General features: G+C 48.1%; 2 protein-coding genes across 2 annotated transcripts in view; both read left to right on the top strand.

Moving 5' to 3' along the window:
• Nucleotides 1-1,414: 1,414 nt before the first annotated feature.
• LOC132580581 (histo-blood group ABO system transferase 1-like) overlaps nt 1,415-22,189 on the top strand; it is a 97,219-nt gene continuing 76,444 nt past the window's right edge. The window contains exons 1-2 of the mRNA XM_060251485.1: nt 1,415-1,478; nt 3,008-3,051. The gene's annotated coding sequence lies outside the window, so the exon portion shown is untranslated. The remainder of the gene's footprint in view (nt 1,479-3,007; nt 3,052-22,189) is intronic.
• LOC132580044 (histo-blood group ABO system transferase 1-like) lies at nt 5,142-8,930 on the top strand. Its single transcript, XM_060250650.1, has 3 exons — nt 5,142-5,172; nt 6,466-6,619; nt 8,174-8,930. The coding sequence occupies exons 1-3, from the start codon at nt 5,142-5,144 to the stop codon at nt 8,877-8,879; spliced, it is 891 nt and encodes a 296-aa protein (XP_060106633.1). The 3' UTR covers nt 8,880-8,930.

Below are 22,189 nucleotides of genomic sequence, written 5' to 3'. Positions count from 1 at the left end.
GCACTTCCACCTACAGATAACTGGTTGCATCACATTTGGTCATATTTTATCATGGCCAAAATAGTAGTCTTTAGGGTTGCCAAGTCCAATTCAAGAAATATCTGGGGACTTTGGGGGTGGAGCCAGGAGACTTTGGAGGTGGAACCAGGAGACATTGCTTTCTGCTCAGTATATCTTGGAGTTTTGGCATCAGAAATAAGGAACGCTCACAATGTCCTACAAAGCTAAGGAAGTTGTCTTCCACCTCTGGAGGGAATTCTGTGCCACAGGTAACTAGACTTCAGCTGTGACCCTGTTTCATGAAGTCCTTCAGACCTTTTCCTCTGTCCCTTCTACTGACCAAACTAATTATATGCTGAAAGGAGATTGAAAAATCTATCTTTTGATTGGGTCCTATCAAAGTTTGCTAAAAGGGGCAATAGGATTGCTATGCTCTGCTGTCTGATTGGTTCCTATCTAACTAGGTTAAGGAACCATTAAGACAGCTATATTGTCCTTCCTTCTTCTCTAATTGGTGAACTTTAGAAATCCTGAATTTGCATAGTTGTTCAGCTTTCTAATACATATATAGATCTTCAGTTATAGTGTGTGTGTGTATAACTGAAGATCTGTGAGGAAACTTTTAATATATATATACCTTTTAAAATGTTTTCTCACAGGAATATACATTATGAAAGAACTGAATAAGAAATGAAACATTTTCTGTCCTCCTGGAGCATGAGGCCAAATTCAGAACTGCAGTCCATGGGGACAGGTGACTTAATCCTTTACCCCCATGCCTTTCACCCCTGAGTGAGGCAGCTAGATATGAAGGTGGATGGATGTAGAAGAGGGAACATTGTTAAAAGAGGGAAACTTGGCATGAGGGAGTGAGGAAGTGTGTCACTGTGGTGTTGTGGCTAAAGGGTTGTACTGGGGAGGTTCAAATCTCTGTTCAGTCATTAATTGCATTAGACAACCATGAATCAAACTGTCTCTCAGCCATAGTGACCTCATAGGTTCACTATCGATCCATCCATCCATCTACCATATTTTTACCTCACCATTCCCCCAAGAGGCTCAGGACTGTGTACTGGGTCTCCATGTCGTCATTCTGGCTTCCCAGCCCTCCTGTGAGGGAGGCGGTAGACCTGAATGGGATGAGCGGCTCCAGGACAGAGAGCATCATGGTGGGGGGGTGGTTTTGAACTGGGGTCTCCCCAGTCCTAGCCCAGCACTTGAAATGCATCACCACCAGGCCTATGCTGTACTCCGTGGGGAAAGAGTGGGACACAAATCCTTTCTCCTGCTTTGCATTCAAAATAGCTTGGGTTTAAAGCAAAGGAGAGGAGGAAAGTGACTTCTGCATGACATGGTAGGGATTCCTTCCCCAACCCCACCTCCTTGTGTTAAAGGAGATTTTTAATATTTTATTCCAGGCAGACCTCCGAAGGACACTGGCTGACCAGGGGGATCTCAATATTATGTGAAACACAGAGGTAATGTGTTCCTGGGTGGGAGGGTCTTCAAATGGGGCTGCCGTGAGGCAGGTTTTAGACAAGACTGAATAGTAGAAAAAACTAACAATACTTTAAAATTAACTTTAATTCAGTTAAAATGAATGGTACCTTTTCTCAGCTGACAAGCCACAGTACTAAGGCAAAATGTTTTCTATTCTGAACAATGATTACTGTGACATTTTGTGTGTCCACTGGATTCCATAATTTCTCCTCCCACAGAAACAAAATCTAGTTTTTCAGAAGCAGAGCTATCCAGGTGCAGTTGTGGGTTACCCTGTTCACTTCGGAACTCGAGGAGGGGTCATAAGTGTGCGTTAGTGGACATGCCTTTGTATAAATCGATGGTGCGGTCTCATTTGGAATACTGTGTGCAATTCTGGTCACCGCACCTCAAAAAGGATATTATAGCATTGGAAAAAATGCAGAAAAGGGCAACTAGAATGATTACAGGTTTGGAACACTTTTGCTATGAAAAAAGGTTAAAACGCTTGGGGCTCTTTAGCTTGGAGAAACGTCGACTGCAGGGTGACATGATAGAGGTTTACAAGATTATGCATGGGATGGAGAAGGTAGAGAAAGAAGTACTTTTCTCCCTTTCTCACAATACGAGAACTCGTGGGCATTCAATGAAATTGCTGAGCAGTCGGGTTAAAATGGATAAAAGGAGGTACTTCTTCACCCAAAGGGTGATTGACATGTGGAATTCACTGCCACAGGAGGTGGTAGCGGCTACAAGCATAGCCAGCTTCAAGAGGGGGTTAGATAAAAATATGGAGTAGAGGTCCATCAGTGGCTATTAGCCACAGTGTGTATATATATCTCTCTATATATAAATTATTGGCCACTGTGTGACACAGAGTGTTGGACTCGATGGGCCATTGGCCTGATCCAACATGGCTTCTCTTATGTTCTTATGCTTTGCATGCAGTAGATATCAAACTCAGTAGGCAGCATTTTCATGTAAAAAGGTATTGGGTTGTGGAGCAGGGAAAGATCCTAAAACTATAGAGCTAAACACTTGTTTTATATTCTGATTATATTCTGTTATATATGACATTAATTAACTTGCATCCATTGGATTCTCCACTTTCTCTTTCCACAGTAACCAGACTGATATCTTGGACGGTTTATCGGAAATAAAGTTATCAAGGTACCATTTTGTATTACATTGGTTTGCATTTCAGCAAGAGCTGTCACTGTGTAGTAGCACACATGCTTGCTCCAGATGGAGCATAATTTCTCCTTCCACATCCACAAAATCTGGTTTGCTAGGAACAGAGCTGTCTAGGTGCAGTTGTGGGTTACCCTGTTGATGTCTGAACTTGGGGAGGGGCCATAAGGTAGTGTGGAGTAGTGGGCATACTTTGGCAAGCATTTTCACAATAAAAGATATTGGGTTGTGGGGCAGGGAAAGATCCTACAACTATAAGGGTAAACACTTCTTTTATATTCTGATTATATTCTGTTATATATGACATTAATTTATTTGCATCCAGTGCATTCTCCAGTTTATCCTTCCACAGAAACAAGAGTGATCTCTTGGATGGTTTACTCCCAGAAACAGAGCTACCGAAATACCATTTCGTGTTACATTGGTTTGTGCTGCCACTGTGTGCTAGTGCGCATGCTTTGCACCAGATGGAGGCTCTGGCATCTTGCATTGTGCAGTTGGGAAAACCCCTGATTGAAGCATTAGAGATCTGCAGCCAGAAAGTCTTGCAGGAGATGGGTTGCTGGTGCCACTGCACCAAAGGCGGGATGTACATAGGCTGCGGGCTCATGATTTGGTGGCAGGCACCTGCTTTGGATGCAGAAAACCCTCGATGCAAGTGTGGCCTCTTTGGCTAAAACAGTCTGGGGCAAAAGACCTTTCTCCATCTGGGATCCTGGATGGCTGCCGCCAGTTGGAGGAGACAACACTGACCTGCGTGGACCCAGTGGTCCATCTCAAGAGATGAAAAAGTCACAAGAGATCCAAGCTATGTGTGACAAAAAATACATGACTGTCTGCCACTCATCTATCCCACACCTTCCACTAAGATGACATGTGTTCACTGCAGCATTTTTACCTAGCTGAATGGTAAAGAATACCACGCAAACCTAATTTTAAAAATTAAAATGGAAAATCTGGAACAGCCCCTGCAGACTTAATGCTGAGCAGAGGCAGGGTAGAGGCAGCACATGTTTCCAGGGGAGCCCAATCTTCCTTTCCTGTGATTGTTTTGAGAAGGCTGCAGGTGGGCAAGATTTGACCTTCCTAGTGGGATGGAGTGGAGCGCTGTCTCCACTGCCCCAGATCTGGCTAGACCCTCGACAAAGGAACAGTACAGAAGGAAGTCGCTTGCATTTGGGGTGGGTTCCTTAATGGCTCTTGGACCCAGGGCCCGCCACATTGTATCCAGTGTTCCCTCTAAGTTGAGTTAGTGTGAGCTAGCTCAAAGTTTTTAGCCTCTGTCTCACACATTTTTGTCTTAGCTTAGGAAGGTTGGCCCCAGAACATACTAACATGCAGGAGCCAAATCACTCACTCAGAACTTTCATCCCAGTAGATCACAAAGTATAATTTTTCCTCACAAGACTCTACAGCTTAGAGGGAGCATTGCTTATATCCTGTAAGTTCTGGGGAAATCTTGCAGACAGACTGGTGGAAACTCTTCTTCCTTTTGTGGAGAGTGATTCCTAAGGCCCAGCATCTCTCTTTCTCTCCTTCAGAATGGACTACCTGAAGCCAGGTATCCTTAAGCCCATATCTAGGGTTGACCCTGCTTAGCTTCCAGCCTCTCTTATTCAGATTGGACAAGCCTGGACCAATCAGGAAAGGGCAATACAGCCAGGCATTCTCCTTTAACTGTGAAAAAATGTTTGCAGACCTTATAAGTAAGGGAAGGCTATTGCAGAGCTTTCTGTTCAGTATATCTTGGAGTTTTGGCATCAGAAATAAGGAACGCTCACAATGTCCTACAAAGCTAAGGATGTTTCTGGGCTAAAGAACAGCTTCCTAGAATCAGGGATGTGGCCTCAGATAAAGAATGGAGTGCTGCTGCAGTCACCTTTTGCCCTTGCCTGCTTCAGAGCCTGCCTTTCTTGATGGCGCTGATCATGTGGTAAAACCCTCAGTGGCTCTGTGTCAAGCATCGATATTTCGAAATAATCAAACTTTTGTTTTAAATCAAAGACATGTTTTATTGAAACTCCATGACTTGTTCCAAGGACAGATTCCTTGGAAGTAATACTGAGTACAGAGTTGCATAGTATCTTATAGACTACTTCAAAAGGCAGGGTTACAGATAACTTCAAGAGAATAACATAAAGATGTACTTGCGGTTGAAGGTTCAAAGGCTACTCGCTACTATCTCTTTTGTAAGTAAGGAATGTTCACATCTCCAGTTCTCACACATTCCCTGCTAGCTGATGACATGGCTGTGTGAATCTGGGGGAGAGGCACTTTACACTGTTTAATACAAGGTTGTGCTACACATCCTGGGAAGAGAAGGATTTATTATGCATTCACAGGGGGGAAGGGAGAAAGAGGAGTGAGAGTGTGGGGGGGGGAGGAAGAAGAAAGGTATGGATACTTCAGCACTTAGAAATAGTATGCTTGATACTCTGAGTCCCACCAAGTCCCCAGTTATCCCTACCACTATGACCAGCAAATCCCCTGAAATAGAGACAAGTGAGTTGAATGTAGCTGAAGATGTTGAGAACAATTTTTCAGAAAGGCCTGCAGATATTCTTCACTCTAAGGAGAAATATTCCTAAAACCCAGCTTCTCTCTTTCTTTCAGAATGGTTTACCCATAGCCAGAGATCTTTAAGCCACCGTAAGTAATGCTCAGAATGGTTCAACATTTGCAAGGACCACTGTGGTCTTCTGGAAAACTGCTGAATTCTGTCCTCACCCCACTGGGGAATGTTTGATAATTACGTTTGATAATTATGGAGTTCTTTCTTCTGACAGTGATCCTATAATGATCGTAGTTCCTCAGCAGTGTAGGGTGGCTGTCCTCTCCCAGTTTAGATGTTGAAGGCCTGTCGAAATAATTCAGTTTTGCAGACACTGCAGAACTGGGAAAGATCCTGCAGGGCCCTTATGGCCTCCGTGAGGGCATTCCACATTTCTGGTGCCCCCCCTTGGTCCAGATATAGATAGTAGGTTTTGTGTCCTTGAACGCAGTGATCTCTGGAGAACATATGGAGAAAGGTAGTCCTGTAGATAGGCAGGCCTTCGACCATATGGGATTTTAAAAGTCAATACCAACACCTTGAAATGGACTGGGAACACAATAGATAGCCAGTGCTGCTCTTTCAGCACTGGTTGAATGTGCTCCCATCAAGGGAGCCCCATTAACAACCATGCTGCAGTGTTCTGCACTAGCTGAAGTTTCCGCGTCATGGTCAAAGGTAGCCCCATGGAAAGAGCATTACAGTGATCTATTCTCGAGGTGACCATAGTGTGGATCACCATTGCTAAGTCATCATGCTCCAGAAAAGGGGCCAACTGCCATACACGCCAAAGATAAAAAAGGCAGATTTGGTAGTGGCTGCTACCTGGGCCTCCATTTCCAGACAGGACTCCAGGAGCACTCCCTAGCTCTTGACCTTAGGGTCTGATATTAGTGGCACCCTGTCAAGAGTTGGCAAAGGGATCTCCCTTCCTGGGCCACCCCGGCTCAGATAGGGAACCTCCGTCTTCGTCGGATTCAGCTTCAGCCGTCTCAGCCTGAGCCAAGATGCTACGGCTTGGAGAGCCAGGTCTAAAATGTCCAGTCTGTCATGGAAGCTTGCTGGGTGACTGCTTGGGCCAGTCGCCTACAGCCTTGCCTACCTCACAGGGTTGTTGTGGGGATAAAATGGAGGTGCAGGAAAGTATGTAAGGTGATGTTTGTTGGGGAGGAAAGGAGGAGTATAAACAGACAAACAAATTAATATAAACATCATCTGTGCATTTCTGTAATGTGATTCTGAAGAAGTCTTCTTTCCCTACAGGAGAACTGATGTCCTTACAGTGACTCCATGGCTTGCCCCAATTATTTGGGAGGGGACCTTCAACTTGGATATCTTGAATGAACAGTTCAAACAAAGGAACACAACTGTTGGACTGACAGTGTTTGCTATCAAAAAGTAAGCCTGGCTTGACTGGACATTGAAGCGAGCCGTGGGGTTAGGTGTCTTGGTGTTTGAAGGCTGACCTTTCGTGTGAATGAGGTTGTATTCTTTCTGCTGCTGATCTCTCTGTCACTCCCCTGTCTTGTGTGGGGTAGCCTGGTGGTGCTAAATAAATGGTCTGAGCCTTCCTGCTGTAGACACATGGCAGAATCACTTCCCCTGCTCCCAAGGTGATGGAAAGGCTGTCGGGTCAAAGCACTGAATCTCCTACCCAGGATCTGCCTTCACTTCAGACACTGAAGATGGATGTCCAGGAGGTGGATGTCACCCAAACTGTAAACTCCACCACATTCCTGTATTGCTTGTGGGTCCTCCCCACTTCCTGCAGATGATGTTCCCATTGTGGATTGGGGCCACATATCTGTGCAGAAGGAGCTGTAGTGCCTCCCCCCTCTTGGGGACCACAGGAACAAAAGGGAATTAATACCTCCCTGGACCATCTATGTCCTGAGTAACAGTGGAGGTGGGGCCACCATGGGGGGACGTCAAAGCTGTTCTGCAGTGTGCTGTGATTAGGAAAAGAGGAGGTACCCAAGTGGGGGATGACTGTGAGAGAGTCCACAGGATGGTTCTGGTGCCTCCAGCCTCTTGTGCCCTGTGGATTCTGCTTTGTGGAATTTGACCTAAAGTCTCCCTTTTGCTGCTGAGGGCCCTCCGCCCCCACCTCCCAGTATGTATTTATGTGGATTGAAGTCCCTGGCACCAAGAGCATTTTACATCATGTCCCTTGGTGCCCTCCATTATCACTATGAAATCTAAGCTCTAAATTCTAGCTGCCCAGGTGGGGAGAAAGTCCCACCCTCAGGAGCTACCTGGTCCTGGCTTCTGGGACAGGAGCTGTTTTCTTTGCAGTGCAACCTGAAGTGAAGGACACCCTTCTAAGCGGATGAACTTCTGTTGCTTTGGTGACTCTGTGGGATTTTCAAGGCGAGAGATGTTCAGAGTTGGTTTGCCATTGCCTGCCTCTGGGGAGCAACTCTTGGCTTCCTTGGTGGTCTCCCTCTGAGGACGGACCGGGGCTAATCCTCCTTAGCCTCCGGGTTCTCACTGGATGGGGCTAGCCTGGGCTGTCCTGGTCAGGGGCTCTGTGGGTTTGGAAGAGAATCAATCTGCTGCTCAGCATTGCTCCGTGAAAGGGCAGCTGTGGGGGTGGCGGCAGCAGTAAGACCTCAGGACAAGAGAGGTCATTCCCATCATTATCCCCCCCCCCCCCAGTGCTTTCATCAGTTACAACTGATGATGAATTTAGAACTGTTAATTTATTTGTTGTATCTTGGCACTTTGGAACAACCTCATTGGTATCTTGGAGCAACGTTACAGAAAGAAATCGTACACAATGGACGCTTTCTCCCTCAGAACAATGTCAGTCATTAATGGTGTCCAATAGTTTCTGATCTCTTGTCTGAACAAAATTTGTAAAATTTGATTCATTTATTACTCAAAATAATAATGGGCCGTTTTGTATTTCTTGTCCATAACTAATGATAAAAGTCTTCTTGTTTCTTCTAGGTATGTCGTCTTCCTCCAGAAGTTTCTAGAAACTGCAGAGACTTATTTCATGGCTGGGCATAGAGTGAAGTATTATATCTTCACTGACAGACTTGAAGCTGTTCCTAACATCACTGTCAAAGCTGGAAGGGAGATAGTCCCTCTGAAAGTCCAAAATTACCCCAGGTGGCAGGAAATCTCCATGCGCCGGATGGAGATGATCAATCACTACTCTCAACAGCGCTTTATCCATGAAGTTGAGTTTTTGGTGTGTGTCGATGTAGACATGCGGTTTGGTGACCATGTTGGAGTAGAGATTTTGAGTGAGGTATTTGGCACAATTCACCCAGCTTTCTATGCCTCTGAGCGCAAGGTATTTACCTACGAACGTCGTCCCATCTCTGAAGCTTTCATTCCCCTTGATGAGGGGGATTTTTACTATGCTGGAGGCTTCTTTGGCGGAACTGTGGCTGAAGTTTACAAGCTCACCAAGAAGTGCCACGAAGCCGTCATGACTGACAAAAACAAAAGTGTGGAAGCCATCTGGCAGGAAGAGAGCCACCTAAACAAGTATTTTGTGTACAATAAACCAACAAAATTACTTTCCCCAGAATATTTGTGGTTTAGTGAACACTACAGCCCAAGTTTTCTCAGGAAGATGAGATTTATTGAAATCCCCAAGAACCGTAATGTAATTAGATATAAAAGACATTTGCGTGCGAAATGATAGCTAGACTTTTTCTGCAGAATGAATAAAATATCATTATTTATTACAAAAGAGGCTTTTTGTTACACAAGGTGTCTTTAGTCAAGTAAAAACCAAGGTCCACATGAGGACAAAAATGGAATGAGTGGACAGTTAACATCAAGGTCATTGCTGCCTGTGCCCTGATCATCCTCGTTGCTCTCTTCACCCACTCCATTCTGCCCACATCCTTTTTGAAGTGAGCCTTCCAGAATTTCACATTCGTGTGTTTAGTTCCTGAGTTGATCTTCTCCATCTGTGCAAGTTTATGCACCCATGGCTGTTTTCAAAGAGGTTGTCAGATGAAGCACTCCCCTCCCTTTCCCCTCAAGGGTTAATGTGGCTGGTAATATTTCTGAACTGTCTTGCAGGCGTTGTTATAATTGGTTTCTCAGTCTGTATATCTCTTTTCATCTTCATGGCCATTGATGGGAGAGGGGAGTTTGAGAGTTCATCATCCTCTAGAGGTTTCTCTTGGAGACAATCTCTCATTAGATGTCATCATTGCCTGAACAAGTCCAGAGGAGGGTGATGAAGATGGTGAGGGGTCTGGAGACCAAGTCCTATGAAGAAAGGTTGAAAGAGCTGGGGATGTTTAGCCTGGAGAGGAGGCGGCTGAGAGGTGGTATATGTCAGGCTCTGTTCATTGATACTGTTGCTGAATGCTGATTACTAACCAGATTGATTAATGCACATATATGCTCTCTAACCTATGCTAGTAGGATAGTGTGTGTGGGGGGCAAGTAGGGAATAGTCGAAGAGTAGCTTCCCAGGAATATCAAAGGTTGTTAGGCAGTCTTTGAAGTGGAGAATGCCTGGCAGACTCTCACCTCCCCCTTAGAGGCAGCAAGGACATTGCCGCCAGGAAATGTAACCACCAACTGTAAGAGATAAAGGGAGAGCCGTGTGAAAAGTCTCACATGCAAAGCAGCCTTTGTTTTGGGAATTGGGGGGTAGTTGTAATTGCTTTGATGTAGAATGTTAAATACCAATGACTCGAACTGCTTGCCATCAGTTCCAATGTCTTTCATGCTGAAGCAACTTTGGAGAGTACAATAAATGCAACTTTGTTTCAAATAACAAGTCTGCTTATTTGGAACTTCAATGAACCTTCGCTGACATTTTGGAACTGATCCCCATGAAGGTTTATCAACGTTGGTAACTTTGCAGCGGATGGCTGAAAAGGCACCCAGCGACCGAGAGCCTTCAAATCCAATCGACATCCCAACGTCTCTGGTGTGGCACATTACCGAGCAGAGACTGGCCAAACTAGGGGGGATGACGCACATACAAGAACTCTTCATCACCCCGAGAGCGTGGTACCCCCGCACCTCGACCACCTTAATGGACAAGGCTGCACTCCGGCACGAGGCCATCCTTAACAGGCCGGGACTGAAGGGGAACCCGGGAAGCGGTAGCGACTCACCACCAAACATGTACAAGGGGAAAGGGTCCCCCAACCCCGACGACAAGCAGCAAGGGTCAGAGTCGGAATTGGAGGAGGAGGGAACCTCCCTGAAGGACCCGGAGCCCATCGAGGCACTACAGGAGGAGGTGTCCACCCTAGCTCGGGACCTGAGGTGAGAGATGAAAGAAAACATGGCACTGATGCTGCAAGAAGTCCAGAAGCAGATCGACTGCGCCCTGACGGGGGGAGTCGTGAGGCTATCCCGGCCACAGTGGGGCCTCCCCAGCGGGGCCTGGGAGGCGAGCGAAGACCCGGGAGCTGGACGCCAGGTTTGATGGGAATCCCGAGGGAGTGGAATATTTTATAATCCAGGCGAACAGCTACATGGACTACTGGGGGGACACCTTCCCCGATGAGTTCAGCCGTGTCGACTACTTGGGGTCCAAGATGAAGGGGGCTGCCCAGAGATGGTACGTGAGCCTGTACGAGACCAGAGGCCCCGAACTAGACACCGTGGGGGGCTTCCTCCAAGCCCTACTGTCCCAGTATGTAGACCCTCTGCAGGAGATGAGGGCCATTGCCACGCTCCAGAGCCTGCAGCAGGGGACGATGACGATCCGGGAATACACTGCCGAATTCCGGGCCCACTGTGCCAAAATTCGGGCCTGGAGCGAGATGATGAAAATAACAGCGTACCAGCGGGGCCTGAATGCCAGCCTGCTGGGTCGAGCCCTGGGGCAAGCGAGGCCCACCACCTTGGTTGGGTGGATACAGTTGGCAGGCGAGGTCAAGACCAGCATGAAGATGGTGGCCCTCCAACGCCAGCAGCAACAAGGGGGCAGGGTCGGACGAGAAACCAAGCTGAGCCAGAAACCCGAAGCCAAGAAAGCCCCGGGGGGGAGGGGAAGCAACAAAACTCCCTCCAACGACCCGCAAGTGCTATCAGTGTGAAAACCCAAATCACCTGGCTGCCAACTGCCCAGAGTGCCCCCCGGGCCCCCCCTTTACCCCCAAACTGGGACCAGTGGAGGCCAAGAAACCAACCAAACCAAAGGAGTCGAGTCGGGGAAGCACCGCTCTGTCGATGGTGCTAGACAAGGATTCTATAATGCTAGAAGACCTGGGTGAAGACCCTTGGGAGATTGAGCCGGCGGGAAACGGGAGCGACCTGCACTGACAGGTGCCGGGCAGCAGGTCGTGGATGTATCGGTACCACTAAGGGTGAGGATATCTGGCTCACTTTTGTTTGTCCCATTGACTTTATTGAATGTAAGACTGAAAAGGTTTGTGCACGCCAGAGCCCTTATAGATTCGGGGTGCACAAGGGAGATCATCACCCCTAGACTGGTGGACATGTTAGAACTGTCCCGGGAGCCCCTCCCGCGCCCGATCCAGTTTGAGCAAATGGATGGGACAGTGATGAAAGGCGAACCCTGTGTAGAAGAGACTCAGAGGATCCCCGTGGGGATCGACAATCACTGGGACTTGGAGATTTTTGTGATCGCCCCGTCCTCTTCCTTCGACCTAGTGCTTGGGCTTGGGGTGGCTGGCCAAACACCAGCCGGACATTCAGTGGGGGGAGCAAACTATAGATTTCACTGATGGGCGCTGCACCTCCCACTTCTGGCGAGAGCAGTGGGGGCCCAAAGCCCCGCCAAAGAACGAGAGGCTATACGTGTCAGTCGAAGAGGTCCAAACCATCCCCCGCGAGTACCGAGACCTGGGGGGAGCATTCAGTGAGATTGAGGCCGATGAGTTACCGCCTCACAGGGACACTGACTGTGCCATCGAACTAATCCCCAGCCAGTCTCTCCCCAAAGCGAAGCTATACTCCATGGGGTGGGCGGAAAAGGCGGAACTGAGGAAGTTCCTGGACAAAAACCTCAAGCGGGGATTCATCCGCCCCGCCACGGCGCCTCACGCCACCCCGGTGCTTTTCCGAAAAAAGAAGAACGGGAGCCTTAGGCTTTGTACTGATTTTCGTGGGATAAACGGGACCTCTATGTCCAATGCCTACCCAATCTCCCTGATTAAAGACTTACTAAGCACAGTATCGGAAGGGTCCATTTTCACTAAGCTGGACCTACGAGACACTTACTTCCGAGTAAGGATTAAAGAAGGAGATGAATGGAAGACAGCGTTCAACACCCCCATGGGCCAGTTTGAATACCTAGTAATGCCCTTTGGACTACAGGGAGCCCCCGGGGTGTTTATGAACTTTATCAACGAGGTGTTGAGAGAGTACCTGTACAAAGGGGTGTTCGTGTACCTGGATGACATCATTATTTACTCCAATGACCTCCCCTCGCATGTGAAGCTTGTACGGGAGGTCCTAACCACCCTATATCAGAATAAACTGTACGTGAAGCTACCCAAATGCGAGTTTCACAAAGAGGAACTAGACTATCTGGGATTTAGAGTGTCCGGGAAAGGCTTAGCCATTGATCCGGCAAAAATACAGGCAGTGCTAGATTGGAAACCCCCGAGGACACGTAGACAGCTACAATCATTTCTCGGGTTCGCAAATTTCTACAGGTCGTTCATATAGGGGTTCGCCAAGGTGGCCCTACCCCTCATAGACCTCTTAAAGACTAAGGGGAGGGGGCTGAAAGCAAAGAAACCGGGTGCCAAACTAAAATGGACCCGAGAGTGCCAAACGGCGTTTGACGCTCTCAAGAGGTTGTTCACGAGTGAACCCGTGCTAGTGCACCCAAACGAGCTTAAACCCTTCGTGGTTCAATGTGACGCCTCCGACGTGGCCGTAGGAGCCATATTAATGCAGAAAGACGAGGGGGGCCAACTCCGCCCGTGTGCCTACATCTCCGAAAAATTCTCCCATGAACAGCGCAACTGGTCAGTGTGGGACAAAGAGGCGTATGCGGTGACTTTTGCCTTAAAGACTTGGCGATCTTGGCTGGAGGAGGCACGGGTGCCGTTTGAAATCTGTACGGATCATAAAAACTTGGAGGCGCTCACAGGGCGCCACAAGCTGACTGGGAAGCAAATCCGGTGGGCGGGCTTCTTCGCCAAATTTGACTTCAACTTGCGGCACATCCCCGGCGCTAAGAACTTTCTGGCGGACGCTCTCTTGAGGCTTCCTCAGCACGAGAGCCGACAAGAGGAAATAATAGACTCTCTAATACCCCCCGGGGCTGTGGCTGGGGTGGTGCAAACCCGGTCGAAGGCGACCCTCAAGAAGCCCAATCCTTCGGGGGGGGGGGGAATATACTATTAACAGAGGGTGAAAAGGAGGGAGAGGAATGGCCAGAAGGGCTGCTGAAAGGAGAGGGGGGTTTCTGGTATCACGAGGGGAGACTATATGTTCCAAAAACCTTGCGGCTGGAAGTCTTGCAGGACTGCCACACTGATAAACTATCGGGCCATTTTGGCTATGTAAAAACTCTCCATCTGGTGAACAGGCAATTTTGGTGGCCCCAAATGAAAAAGGACATTTCCGATTATGTGCAAACTTGCCCGACTTGCCTCATGGCAAAAAGGAGAGGGGGCAAAGTGCCGGGACAGCTGCAGCCCCTCCCCACGGCTGAAAGGCCCTGGTCCGTAGTGTCAATAGACTTTATTGTGGAGCTACCCCCCTCACAGGGGCGGACAGTGATCCTAGTCCTGGTGGACACCTTTTCCAAGCAAGCCCATTTTGTCCCATGCCGAAAATTGCCCACAGCTAAAGAACTAGCGTATTTATTCTTCCTGAACGTGGTCCAGGTCCCCTCGTACCCCAACAAGGTCATTAGTGACCGCCGGCCGCAGTTTTTTGCCAACTTTTGGCGGGAGTTTTGTAAATTGGCGGGGATGGAGCAGGGGCTGAGTTCCGCCTACCACCCGCAGACGGACAGACAGATGGAACGGATGAATGGACTTCTGGAACAATATTTGAGGTGCTATGTGAACTTCCAACAATCCAACTGGGTGGAGCTACTGCCATTTGCCGAGTACAGGTACAACAACAGCCTCCACAGCTCCACTAAAATGACTCCCTTCCGGGCGGTGAACGATTACTAGGGAAAGCCGTTCCCTTCCTTGCCAGGAGGGGGAAGCGATTCTCAACCAACAGACTGTCAGCAATGGAGGGGGCGACTGGAGAAAACCTGGAAAGTAATCCAGGAAAACCTGGAAATGGCCAAAAGGGATTATAAAGCCCAATTTGACAAAAACATAGCCCAAGTTGGGATTTCAAAGTGGGAGAGATGGTTTTCCTATCGACCAAGAACTTACCATTACCACAAACCTCTAGGAAGTTGTCCTACAGGTTCCTGGGACCCTTTAAAATAAAAAGAGTAATCAACAAGGTGACTGTAGAACTGGACTTGCCCAAATTGTTTAGTAAAGTGCACCCTGTTTTCCATTGCAACCTTCTTCGTCAAGATCCAGGTGGGTCGAGGTGGCACCCTCGAGGTTTGGAACCCAGCCCTATTCATGACAACAATGCCTCCCCCTTTATCCTCTGGTTTCATAAGTATCTAAGGATCTCTAGCTAGCAAGTCTAATGTCTCCCTGTCTTCTTTATTCAAATTATTTCTATAATGCACTCTTTTGCCCTTCAAGATGTCAATAGTATGGAATGGCAAGCAGTTCTTAATATAGAGAAAGTGGGCAGTGAGTATGCAGAGTTGTGGAAATGTTTTTTAGCAGATTAAAATAATCACAAGTTGGGGTTGTGTTTTTTAGTTAGTGTTAACTGGGCTGAAACGAGGCCTCAGATTCAGTGGGAGCTCACAGGAGCATAGCTTCTGAACCTTTCTGAGAGTTCCACCTCCTCCTTCTGAGAGTTCCACTTCTTTGTCCATTGAATAGTAGGTGCAGCTGCATAACAATTCCTAGATGAGCTCCACCACCTATTTTTCTACAAAACGACCCCTGTCTAAAACAACAACGAAAGGTAATATAAAGCAGGTCAATGTTTAACAGGAGAGAAAGTGCCGGCCTCACTGTCCTTATCTAATTGTCTTCTTGCTGCCCCCTTCAGAGCCTTCTCCTCTTCTTCTTTGTACCCCAGACATTGCCTCACCCAACACAAAGCTTATCAAGCATGTCAACTACTTGCTTTTTATACAGCACAGAAAAAGTAACACCAGATGACATTGCTGGTTCAATGTGGTCATCAACAAAGATTAACTAATAGTGTTAAATAAACTGTAGATTAGGGGTGTTGAAGTCATTTATTAGGAGGGCCGGATCTGACATAAATGAGACCTGGTTGGGATGGGCCATGTGGGGTTGGGCCAGGCCATGTGTGTACCTATTTAAGATTAGGTAGGAGAGATTAGGTAGCATCTTTTCAGGGGGTAAGGGGGAGAGATTTAGGGCTTATTCTTGGTTTCAACTGAACATGTTTTTAACTATTGCTGGCAACCACCTTGACCCAGTAGGAAAGACAGGATATAAACCTTGTAATAAATAATATATTTATTTAATTGTTGGCAGAGTAATTAACACAGCAATGGTGCACAGCCTAGTTAAAGTGTAGATAAATATTTATTTAGAAACTAACTTACTTGATAGGAAAGATGGAGATAGAGTCCTAGCTACAGTTCAGAGAGAGAGAGAGAGAGAGAGATTGAGGCTGCGATCAGACGTGCTCTTTCCTTCTGGATCTAAAATGCACGTCCAGACAGCAGCATCTATCTCCTGTTCCTGAGTCACTGGCACCCTGTTCTCACCTGTTTTTGAGCTGGAGTCATTTGGTACTGGAGAAAGTCCAATCCTGGAGAGCCGGTTTGGTATAGTGGTTAAGTGTGCGGACTCTTATCTGGGATCCTCTCTTATTAGCTCTACGAGATGTCTATTTGAACTCTTGTACAGGCATTGACCTTGGGGAATATTGGCTTCAGTAGAGGGACAATGGGCTGGTCAACCCCAACTGGATCCCTTACCTTTTATGGAATGTCTAGCAGCTAAAAGAAAAATTGGTGTGGGCTGGAAGAGAGGCATGCAAGAGGTTGTAGGCCACACAAGACGATCAGAAGGTCCAATACACTTAAGGATTCAGACTCCGGACCTTCCAACCAAATGATCCGGTCCTGGTCCGTCATGTTGCTCCAGGTAAAGGAGACAACACCTGGTGGGGCCTTTTCCTATAACCCGCATCATTGGACCCTTGATGTATGATGTCCAAAGTGGACCCATGGTCTAAGACTGCCACAGTCTCCTTGTAAATCATCTAAAGCAGTGGCATGACCAGATAACATCTAGTTTCTTACTGCCAGATGAACCAGAAGATGAGCCAGCATCTCTCTCTAGTGGGGGGACTTTCTGTGGACCATCAGCACCTCAAAGGCCAAACTACCACACTTTGATCCCAAACTGAAGTTGCTCTCAAAAGAGGAGTCAAACCAAGTATTATAGAAGGTACCTGGTCCTGGAGTGTTCTCTAGGACATCCAGCAAGATCATTATGATAGAAAATGTCATCCTGAGCAATGCAGGGCTAGTGGCCAGGGCAGCATGGTGCCCAGTGTCCCAGGAAGTGGTGGGAAGAGGTGGAACGGAAAACATAGGAAATGTTCTGTTTAGGAGTCAATGAACCATCATGGAGTGTCCGGTGAAGCAGAATAGTTCTGGTCCCCAAACCAAATGGGATAATATGTTTTTGCATTGATTATAGAGAACTGAATGAAGTGTCTCAATTCGATTCAAGCAATAGCTCACCTTTATTGGCATAACCAAAGAGATATCGGCAGCGGGCGGTGCTCCTGGCTTGCTGTGGTGCTGGACTGAGCCACGACACGCCGGGCTGCGGAGTTGAGCAGAGAGTGGCGGTGGGCGACGTGAGCTGCAGCGGGCGGTACCCGCACAGTGAGAAGAGCGAGCCGAGCCGGCCGGGGCCGTGGTTAAGCGAAACGGAAGTAGAGACTGAGGAGTTGAGCCGTGAGCTGGAGGAACCAAGCTGTGGGCTTGAGCTGTGGGTCAGAGGAGACCGAGGAGGGGACCAGTGACGGGCCGTTAGTGGTGCCGACGACAGTATCAACCTCAGACGAGCCGTGAGTGGCGGTGGAGTTTGGGACGCACCCCTCCCTCCCTCCCTGTGCGGGAACGTCAGTGAAACTTCGAGTTGGGACTTGACTGGTGGCCGAAGGGCCCGGATAACAATGAAAGGGGCTGAGCTGAGTTGTTGACTAGGGCGGATGCTGTGTGATGAAGGGGACGCGGGGGGGCTCATACCCCTCCGGGCCCCCCGAGATAGCGCAGTGAGTCCCCCGAGTCCCCCAGCCGGCCACATAGTCGTCATAAGAACATCCCAATGACCCTCCTATCTAGCTGTCTACTTCTTGACACCCCCCCTTTACCGCTTTAAAAGAACAGGCTCCATATGGATACCAGCACGCCCGAAGATAAAGACAAAGATACGGGAAAAATAAGAACATTGCACCTTATAGGCACCAGCACTTTAAAAATCATTGCACTTTACTCAACTGTTTACATCCCCTGTACTAATCCCTCACCCCAGCAGTTCTAAACTGCCAACTTAATGATATGATTGGTTATGGTTTTATAGGCTATTTAAATTAGAGGTTGATTATTGGCTAAAGTGAAAGTTGATTAGTGGCAAGTTAATTAGGGTAGAATTTATTGGGAGGGTTTTTATAATTAACGAGCGTTGGAATTAAAAATTGATTGGTGGCAAATTAATTAAGGAAGGATATTTATTGGGAGGGTTTTTATAATTAATGAGCTTTAGATTAAATTAATTTAATTTTAGCTAATAATTGGAGAAGTTTAGATGGGAGTTAATTAAATAGCTATATAGTAATTGGCAGATTAATTTAATTTATATAAATAGATAGATCGGCTGGAAGGAGGGGGGTGGAGGAGAGGGTAGCTTTAACGGTTCCATCGGACTAGGGAATACTAACAAGAGATGACTGGCCTAGGGATTCCAGAACTCCTGGGGAGGGGAAGATATGACGGTGGGACGAGGCAGAATTACAAGGGAAGGAGATCGAGACATAATAGTGCTCGACCCCCTTCCAGCCTCCGTCTCATCCCGACGGTGACAGGTAGTAGGGCCAGGCTGAATTACTCGCCTCCGTCACTGGTGCTATGCAATGCCAGGTCCATCAATAATAAGACCTCTGTCCTGCGGGAGTTTCTGTCCGAGCAGGACATGGACCTGGCTTGCGTGACCGAGACCTGGGTGCGTGAGGGGGAGACGGTAGGTCTCTCCCAGACTGTTCCCCTGGGATACTCGGTCTTCCACCAGTCACGGAATAGCGGGCGGGGGGGGAGGGGTGGCACTTCTCATACGAGAGGCTTACTCCTTTAGGGCTCTTCCGGCTCCAGAGATTCCAGGCATGGTCTGTGTTGGCCTGATGTGGGATGTTGGGGAGGGGTTGGCGATCTGGCTGGTGTACCGACCGCCTAACGCACCGGCCGGCGCCTTACCGTCCCTGGTGGAGGCCGCGGCGGGCTGGGCGTTGGAGCACCCAAGGCTTTTGGTCTTGGGTGACTTCAATGTCCATGCCGACGACGCGGCCTCCAGCCAGGCGACGGACCTGGTGTCATCCATGGCGACACTGGGACTCTCCCAGGTTGTTACAATGCCCACTCATCAGGCGGGACACATGTTGGACCTGGTCTTTGCGGCCGGAATATCAGTGACTGATATTGCAATGGAAGCAGTGCCATGGTCAGATCACTTTGCCCTTAAGGCTCATATGGGGGTGTCACCCAAAACCTGTTTAGGCGGAGAGCGTATTTTAGCTCACCCGTGGAACCTGATGGACCCGGAACGGTTCCTAACGGCTCTACGGGACACCTGGCCCACTGGCGACTCCCTGGATGATCTGGTAGAGTCCTGGAACGATGGGCTCTCCAGGGCCATCGAGGAGGTTGCACCCAAGCGCCCTCTGCGTCCCCGCCCGAAGCCGTCGCCCTGGTTTAACCGGGAGCTACGGCAACAAAAGCGGGGACTCAGATGACTGGAGAGGCAATGGCGGCGTACTCGAGATGAAGTGACCCGAACATCTTATAGAGAGAGTTTAAAGGCCTATGAGATGGCAATCAAAGCCGCAAAGAAAGCATTCTTTGTGGCTAAGATTGCGTCCACAACTTCGCGCCCGGCACAATTATTCGATATAATTAGAGGAATCACAATGCTGCCGCAAGGCAGACTAAATTCTATTGAATTGGAAATAGGCTGCGAGGCTTTTGCTAAATTTTTTGTGGATAAAATCGTGTCACTCCGCCTCGACCCCCCTGCCAATTTTGAGACAGTTAGCGAAACCGAGGCCCCGAGCCTGTCTTCAGATTATACTCTGGATGGCTTTAGCCCCCTCAGCCTGGAGGAAGTTGACAGGATCCTCTTATATGCTTGCCCAACAACTTGCAAATTGGACCCATGCCCTTCCTGGCTCATTAAATCTTGCCAGGGTGATCTTAGATATCCTGTACGGGATATCATAAATAGATCCCTGACGGAAGGGCATTTTCCAACGCCGCTCAAAGAGGCTGTGGTCCGTCCCCTCTTAAAGAAACCATCTTTAAATCCGGCCCAATTGGCACATTATCGGCCGGTCTCAAATTTGCCCTTTTTGGGCAAACTTATTGAGAGGGCAGTGGCGATGCAGCTACAGACTTTCCTGGAGGATGCTTCCATCCTTGACCCATTTCAGTCCGGCTTTCGCCCGGGACATGGGACTGACACGGTGCTGGTTGCCCTAGTAGATGACCTTCAACGGCATCTGGATTGGGGCGGCTCGGCGGTGCTGATGCTGTTAGACCTGTCGGCTGCGTTCGACACGGTCGACCATCGGCTACTGAAGGGTCGCCTCGCCGACGCGGGGATTCAGGGGTTGGCCTTACAGTGGCTTTCCTCTTTCCTGGAAGGTCGGGGACAAAGGGTCGCAGTTGGGGGGGAACTATCCCGGAGGTGCACACTCGATTGTGGTGTGCCCCAAGGGGCGGTTCTCTCCCCGATGTTATTTAACATCTATATGTGGCCTCTTGCCCAGATTGCCCGAAGGTACGGGCTAGGGTGTCACCAGTACGCTGATGACACCCAGCTCTATCTACTGATGGACGGCCAGCCGACCTGCATCCCGGAAAATCTAGATCGGGCATTACATGCCGTGGCTGAGTGGCTCAGACTGAGCGGGCTGAAGCTTAATCCTGCGAAGACAGAGGTCCTTTGCCTGGGTCGCCGCGGCCCGGGAGGGGGAATCCCCCTACCAGTCTTTGACGGTGTGCCGCTGATAGCGGCGGACAGGGTCAGGAGCTTGGGGGTGCTATTGGAACCAAGTCTGTGTTTTTCACCTTAGGGGGGCAAGGCAGTTGGCCCCCTTCCTGGAGCGCGATGACCTAGCAGCAGTGATCCATGCTACGGTCACCTCGAGGTTGGACTACTGTAATGCCCTCTACATGGGGCTGCCCCTGTCCCGAACTCGGAAATTGCAGCTGGTGCAGAATGCCGCGGCCCGGCTGTTACTGGGTCTCCCAAAGTGGGGACACATTCAGCCGGGTCTCCGGACCCTGCACTGGCTCCCAGTGATATACCGAGTCCGGTACAAGGTGCTGGTTATCACCTTTAAAGCCCTATATGGCTTGGGACCTGTCTACCTGAAGGACCGTCTTTCCCCACATGTTCCCCAGAGAGTACTGAGGTCGGGAACACAAAATCTCCTTACTATCCCTGGGCCAAAAGAAGCCCGTTTGAAATCCACCAGAGAAAGGGCCTTCTCTGTTATGGCCCCTACATGGTGGAATCAGCTGCCGGAGGAGGTGAGGGCCCTGCGGGACCTTGTTCAGTTCCGCAGGGCCTGTAAGATGACCCTCTTCCGGCTAGCTTACACCTAGCTTGAGAATTTAATGCAACTTGCCAGATTTCTTTTTATATATTTGGAATATTTATTAATTTTTAAGGTTTTATCTGTTTTTAAATGTTTAATTCCTTACATGTTTAAATATTGTTTAATTTTTGTGTCGGATTTATTGTTGGAAGCCGCCCTGAGCCACTTGTGGGAAGGGCGGGATATAAATTCTAAATAAATAAAAATAAATAAATAAAAAAATATACAGAGACTTGTCAACCAAACAACAATCCAGTATATCTGTTCAAAGCATAAAAGGCTAAAGATTAAGCATCACAATAAAACCTGCTTAGAATCATTTTTGACAATTTCAGCCAAGCATTTGGCAACAGCTCTTGTGATATCAGTTATGTTATCATTTAGTAGGAAATGGCAATCAATCCTATTTTCTTGATTATAAGATGGTAAGGAAAGACTAACAGAATCAGGTAAGCTTGACCCGCATACACAATGTCTCTCGCTATAAGGCACTTGAAGAAATCTCCCATAGAGAACATTGGCGGGAATCTTCAATTCGATTCATATCCAATGCCCGTTCTGCCAGTTATTGACCCAAACAACCAATTCTCATAATAAAAATGTAAAAAGCTTATTGGAATAATATACAGATAATTTCCTTGTGCTGTAGACAGCCAAAGCCAGGAATAGCAAAAAATGTCACAATATTATAGTCCAAAAAGTGCCCACCAACCAAACACTCATTCCCACGGAAGGTGGCAACTAGAGTTATTTAGAGCATCAAGGCCAACAGCCAAGTCCTCCTGCTTCGTTGCCAGAGCAACACCATGTTTGGAACACAATCAACTCCAAAATATACTTTCTCCCACTCCCTCCTGCACATTTTTGTGTAGAAAAAGCCCAGTAGTAACTCATTTGCATATTAGGCCACACCCCCTGATGCCAAGCTAGCCAGAATAGCATTCCTGTGCATTCCTGCTCAAAAAAGCCCTGCTTAGCAGTTAGATAGATGTGTCTTCAAGCAACTATAGGAAATGAGAGTTACAGAATTTAAAGCTCAGAATAAGCAAAGTTCATGACTGTTAGAAAACATACAGAAAACATGGC

The sequence above is a fragment of the Heteronotia binoei genome, chromosome 12 (genome assembly GCF_032191835.1).
Source record: "Heteronotia binoei isolate CCM8104 ecotype False Entrance Well chromosome 12, APGP_CSIRO_Hbin_v1, whole genome shotgun sequence".
NCBI classification, from domain to species: domain Eukaryota; kingdom Metazoa; phylum Chordata; class Lepidosauria; order Squamata; family Gekkonidae; genus Heteronotia; species Heteronotia binoei.
This window is presented reverse-complemented; position numbering and strand designations above follow the sequence as displayed.

Bases quoted from the DNA above. Each gene is read 5' to 3' on its own strand.
- LOC132580044 (XM_060250650.1), top strand. From the start codon at position 5,142: ATGACCAGCAAATCCCCTGAAATAGAGACAA. The intron at 5,173-6,465 runs GTGAGTTGAATG...GTGATTCTGAAG, and splicing joins ATCCCCTGAAATAGAGACAA to AAGTCTTCTTTCCCTACAGG. The intron at 6,620-8,173 runs GTAAGCCTGGCT...TGTTTCTTCTAG, and splicing joins ACAGTGTTTGCTATCAAAAA to GTATGTCGTCTTCCTCCAGA.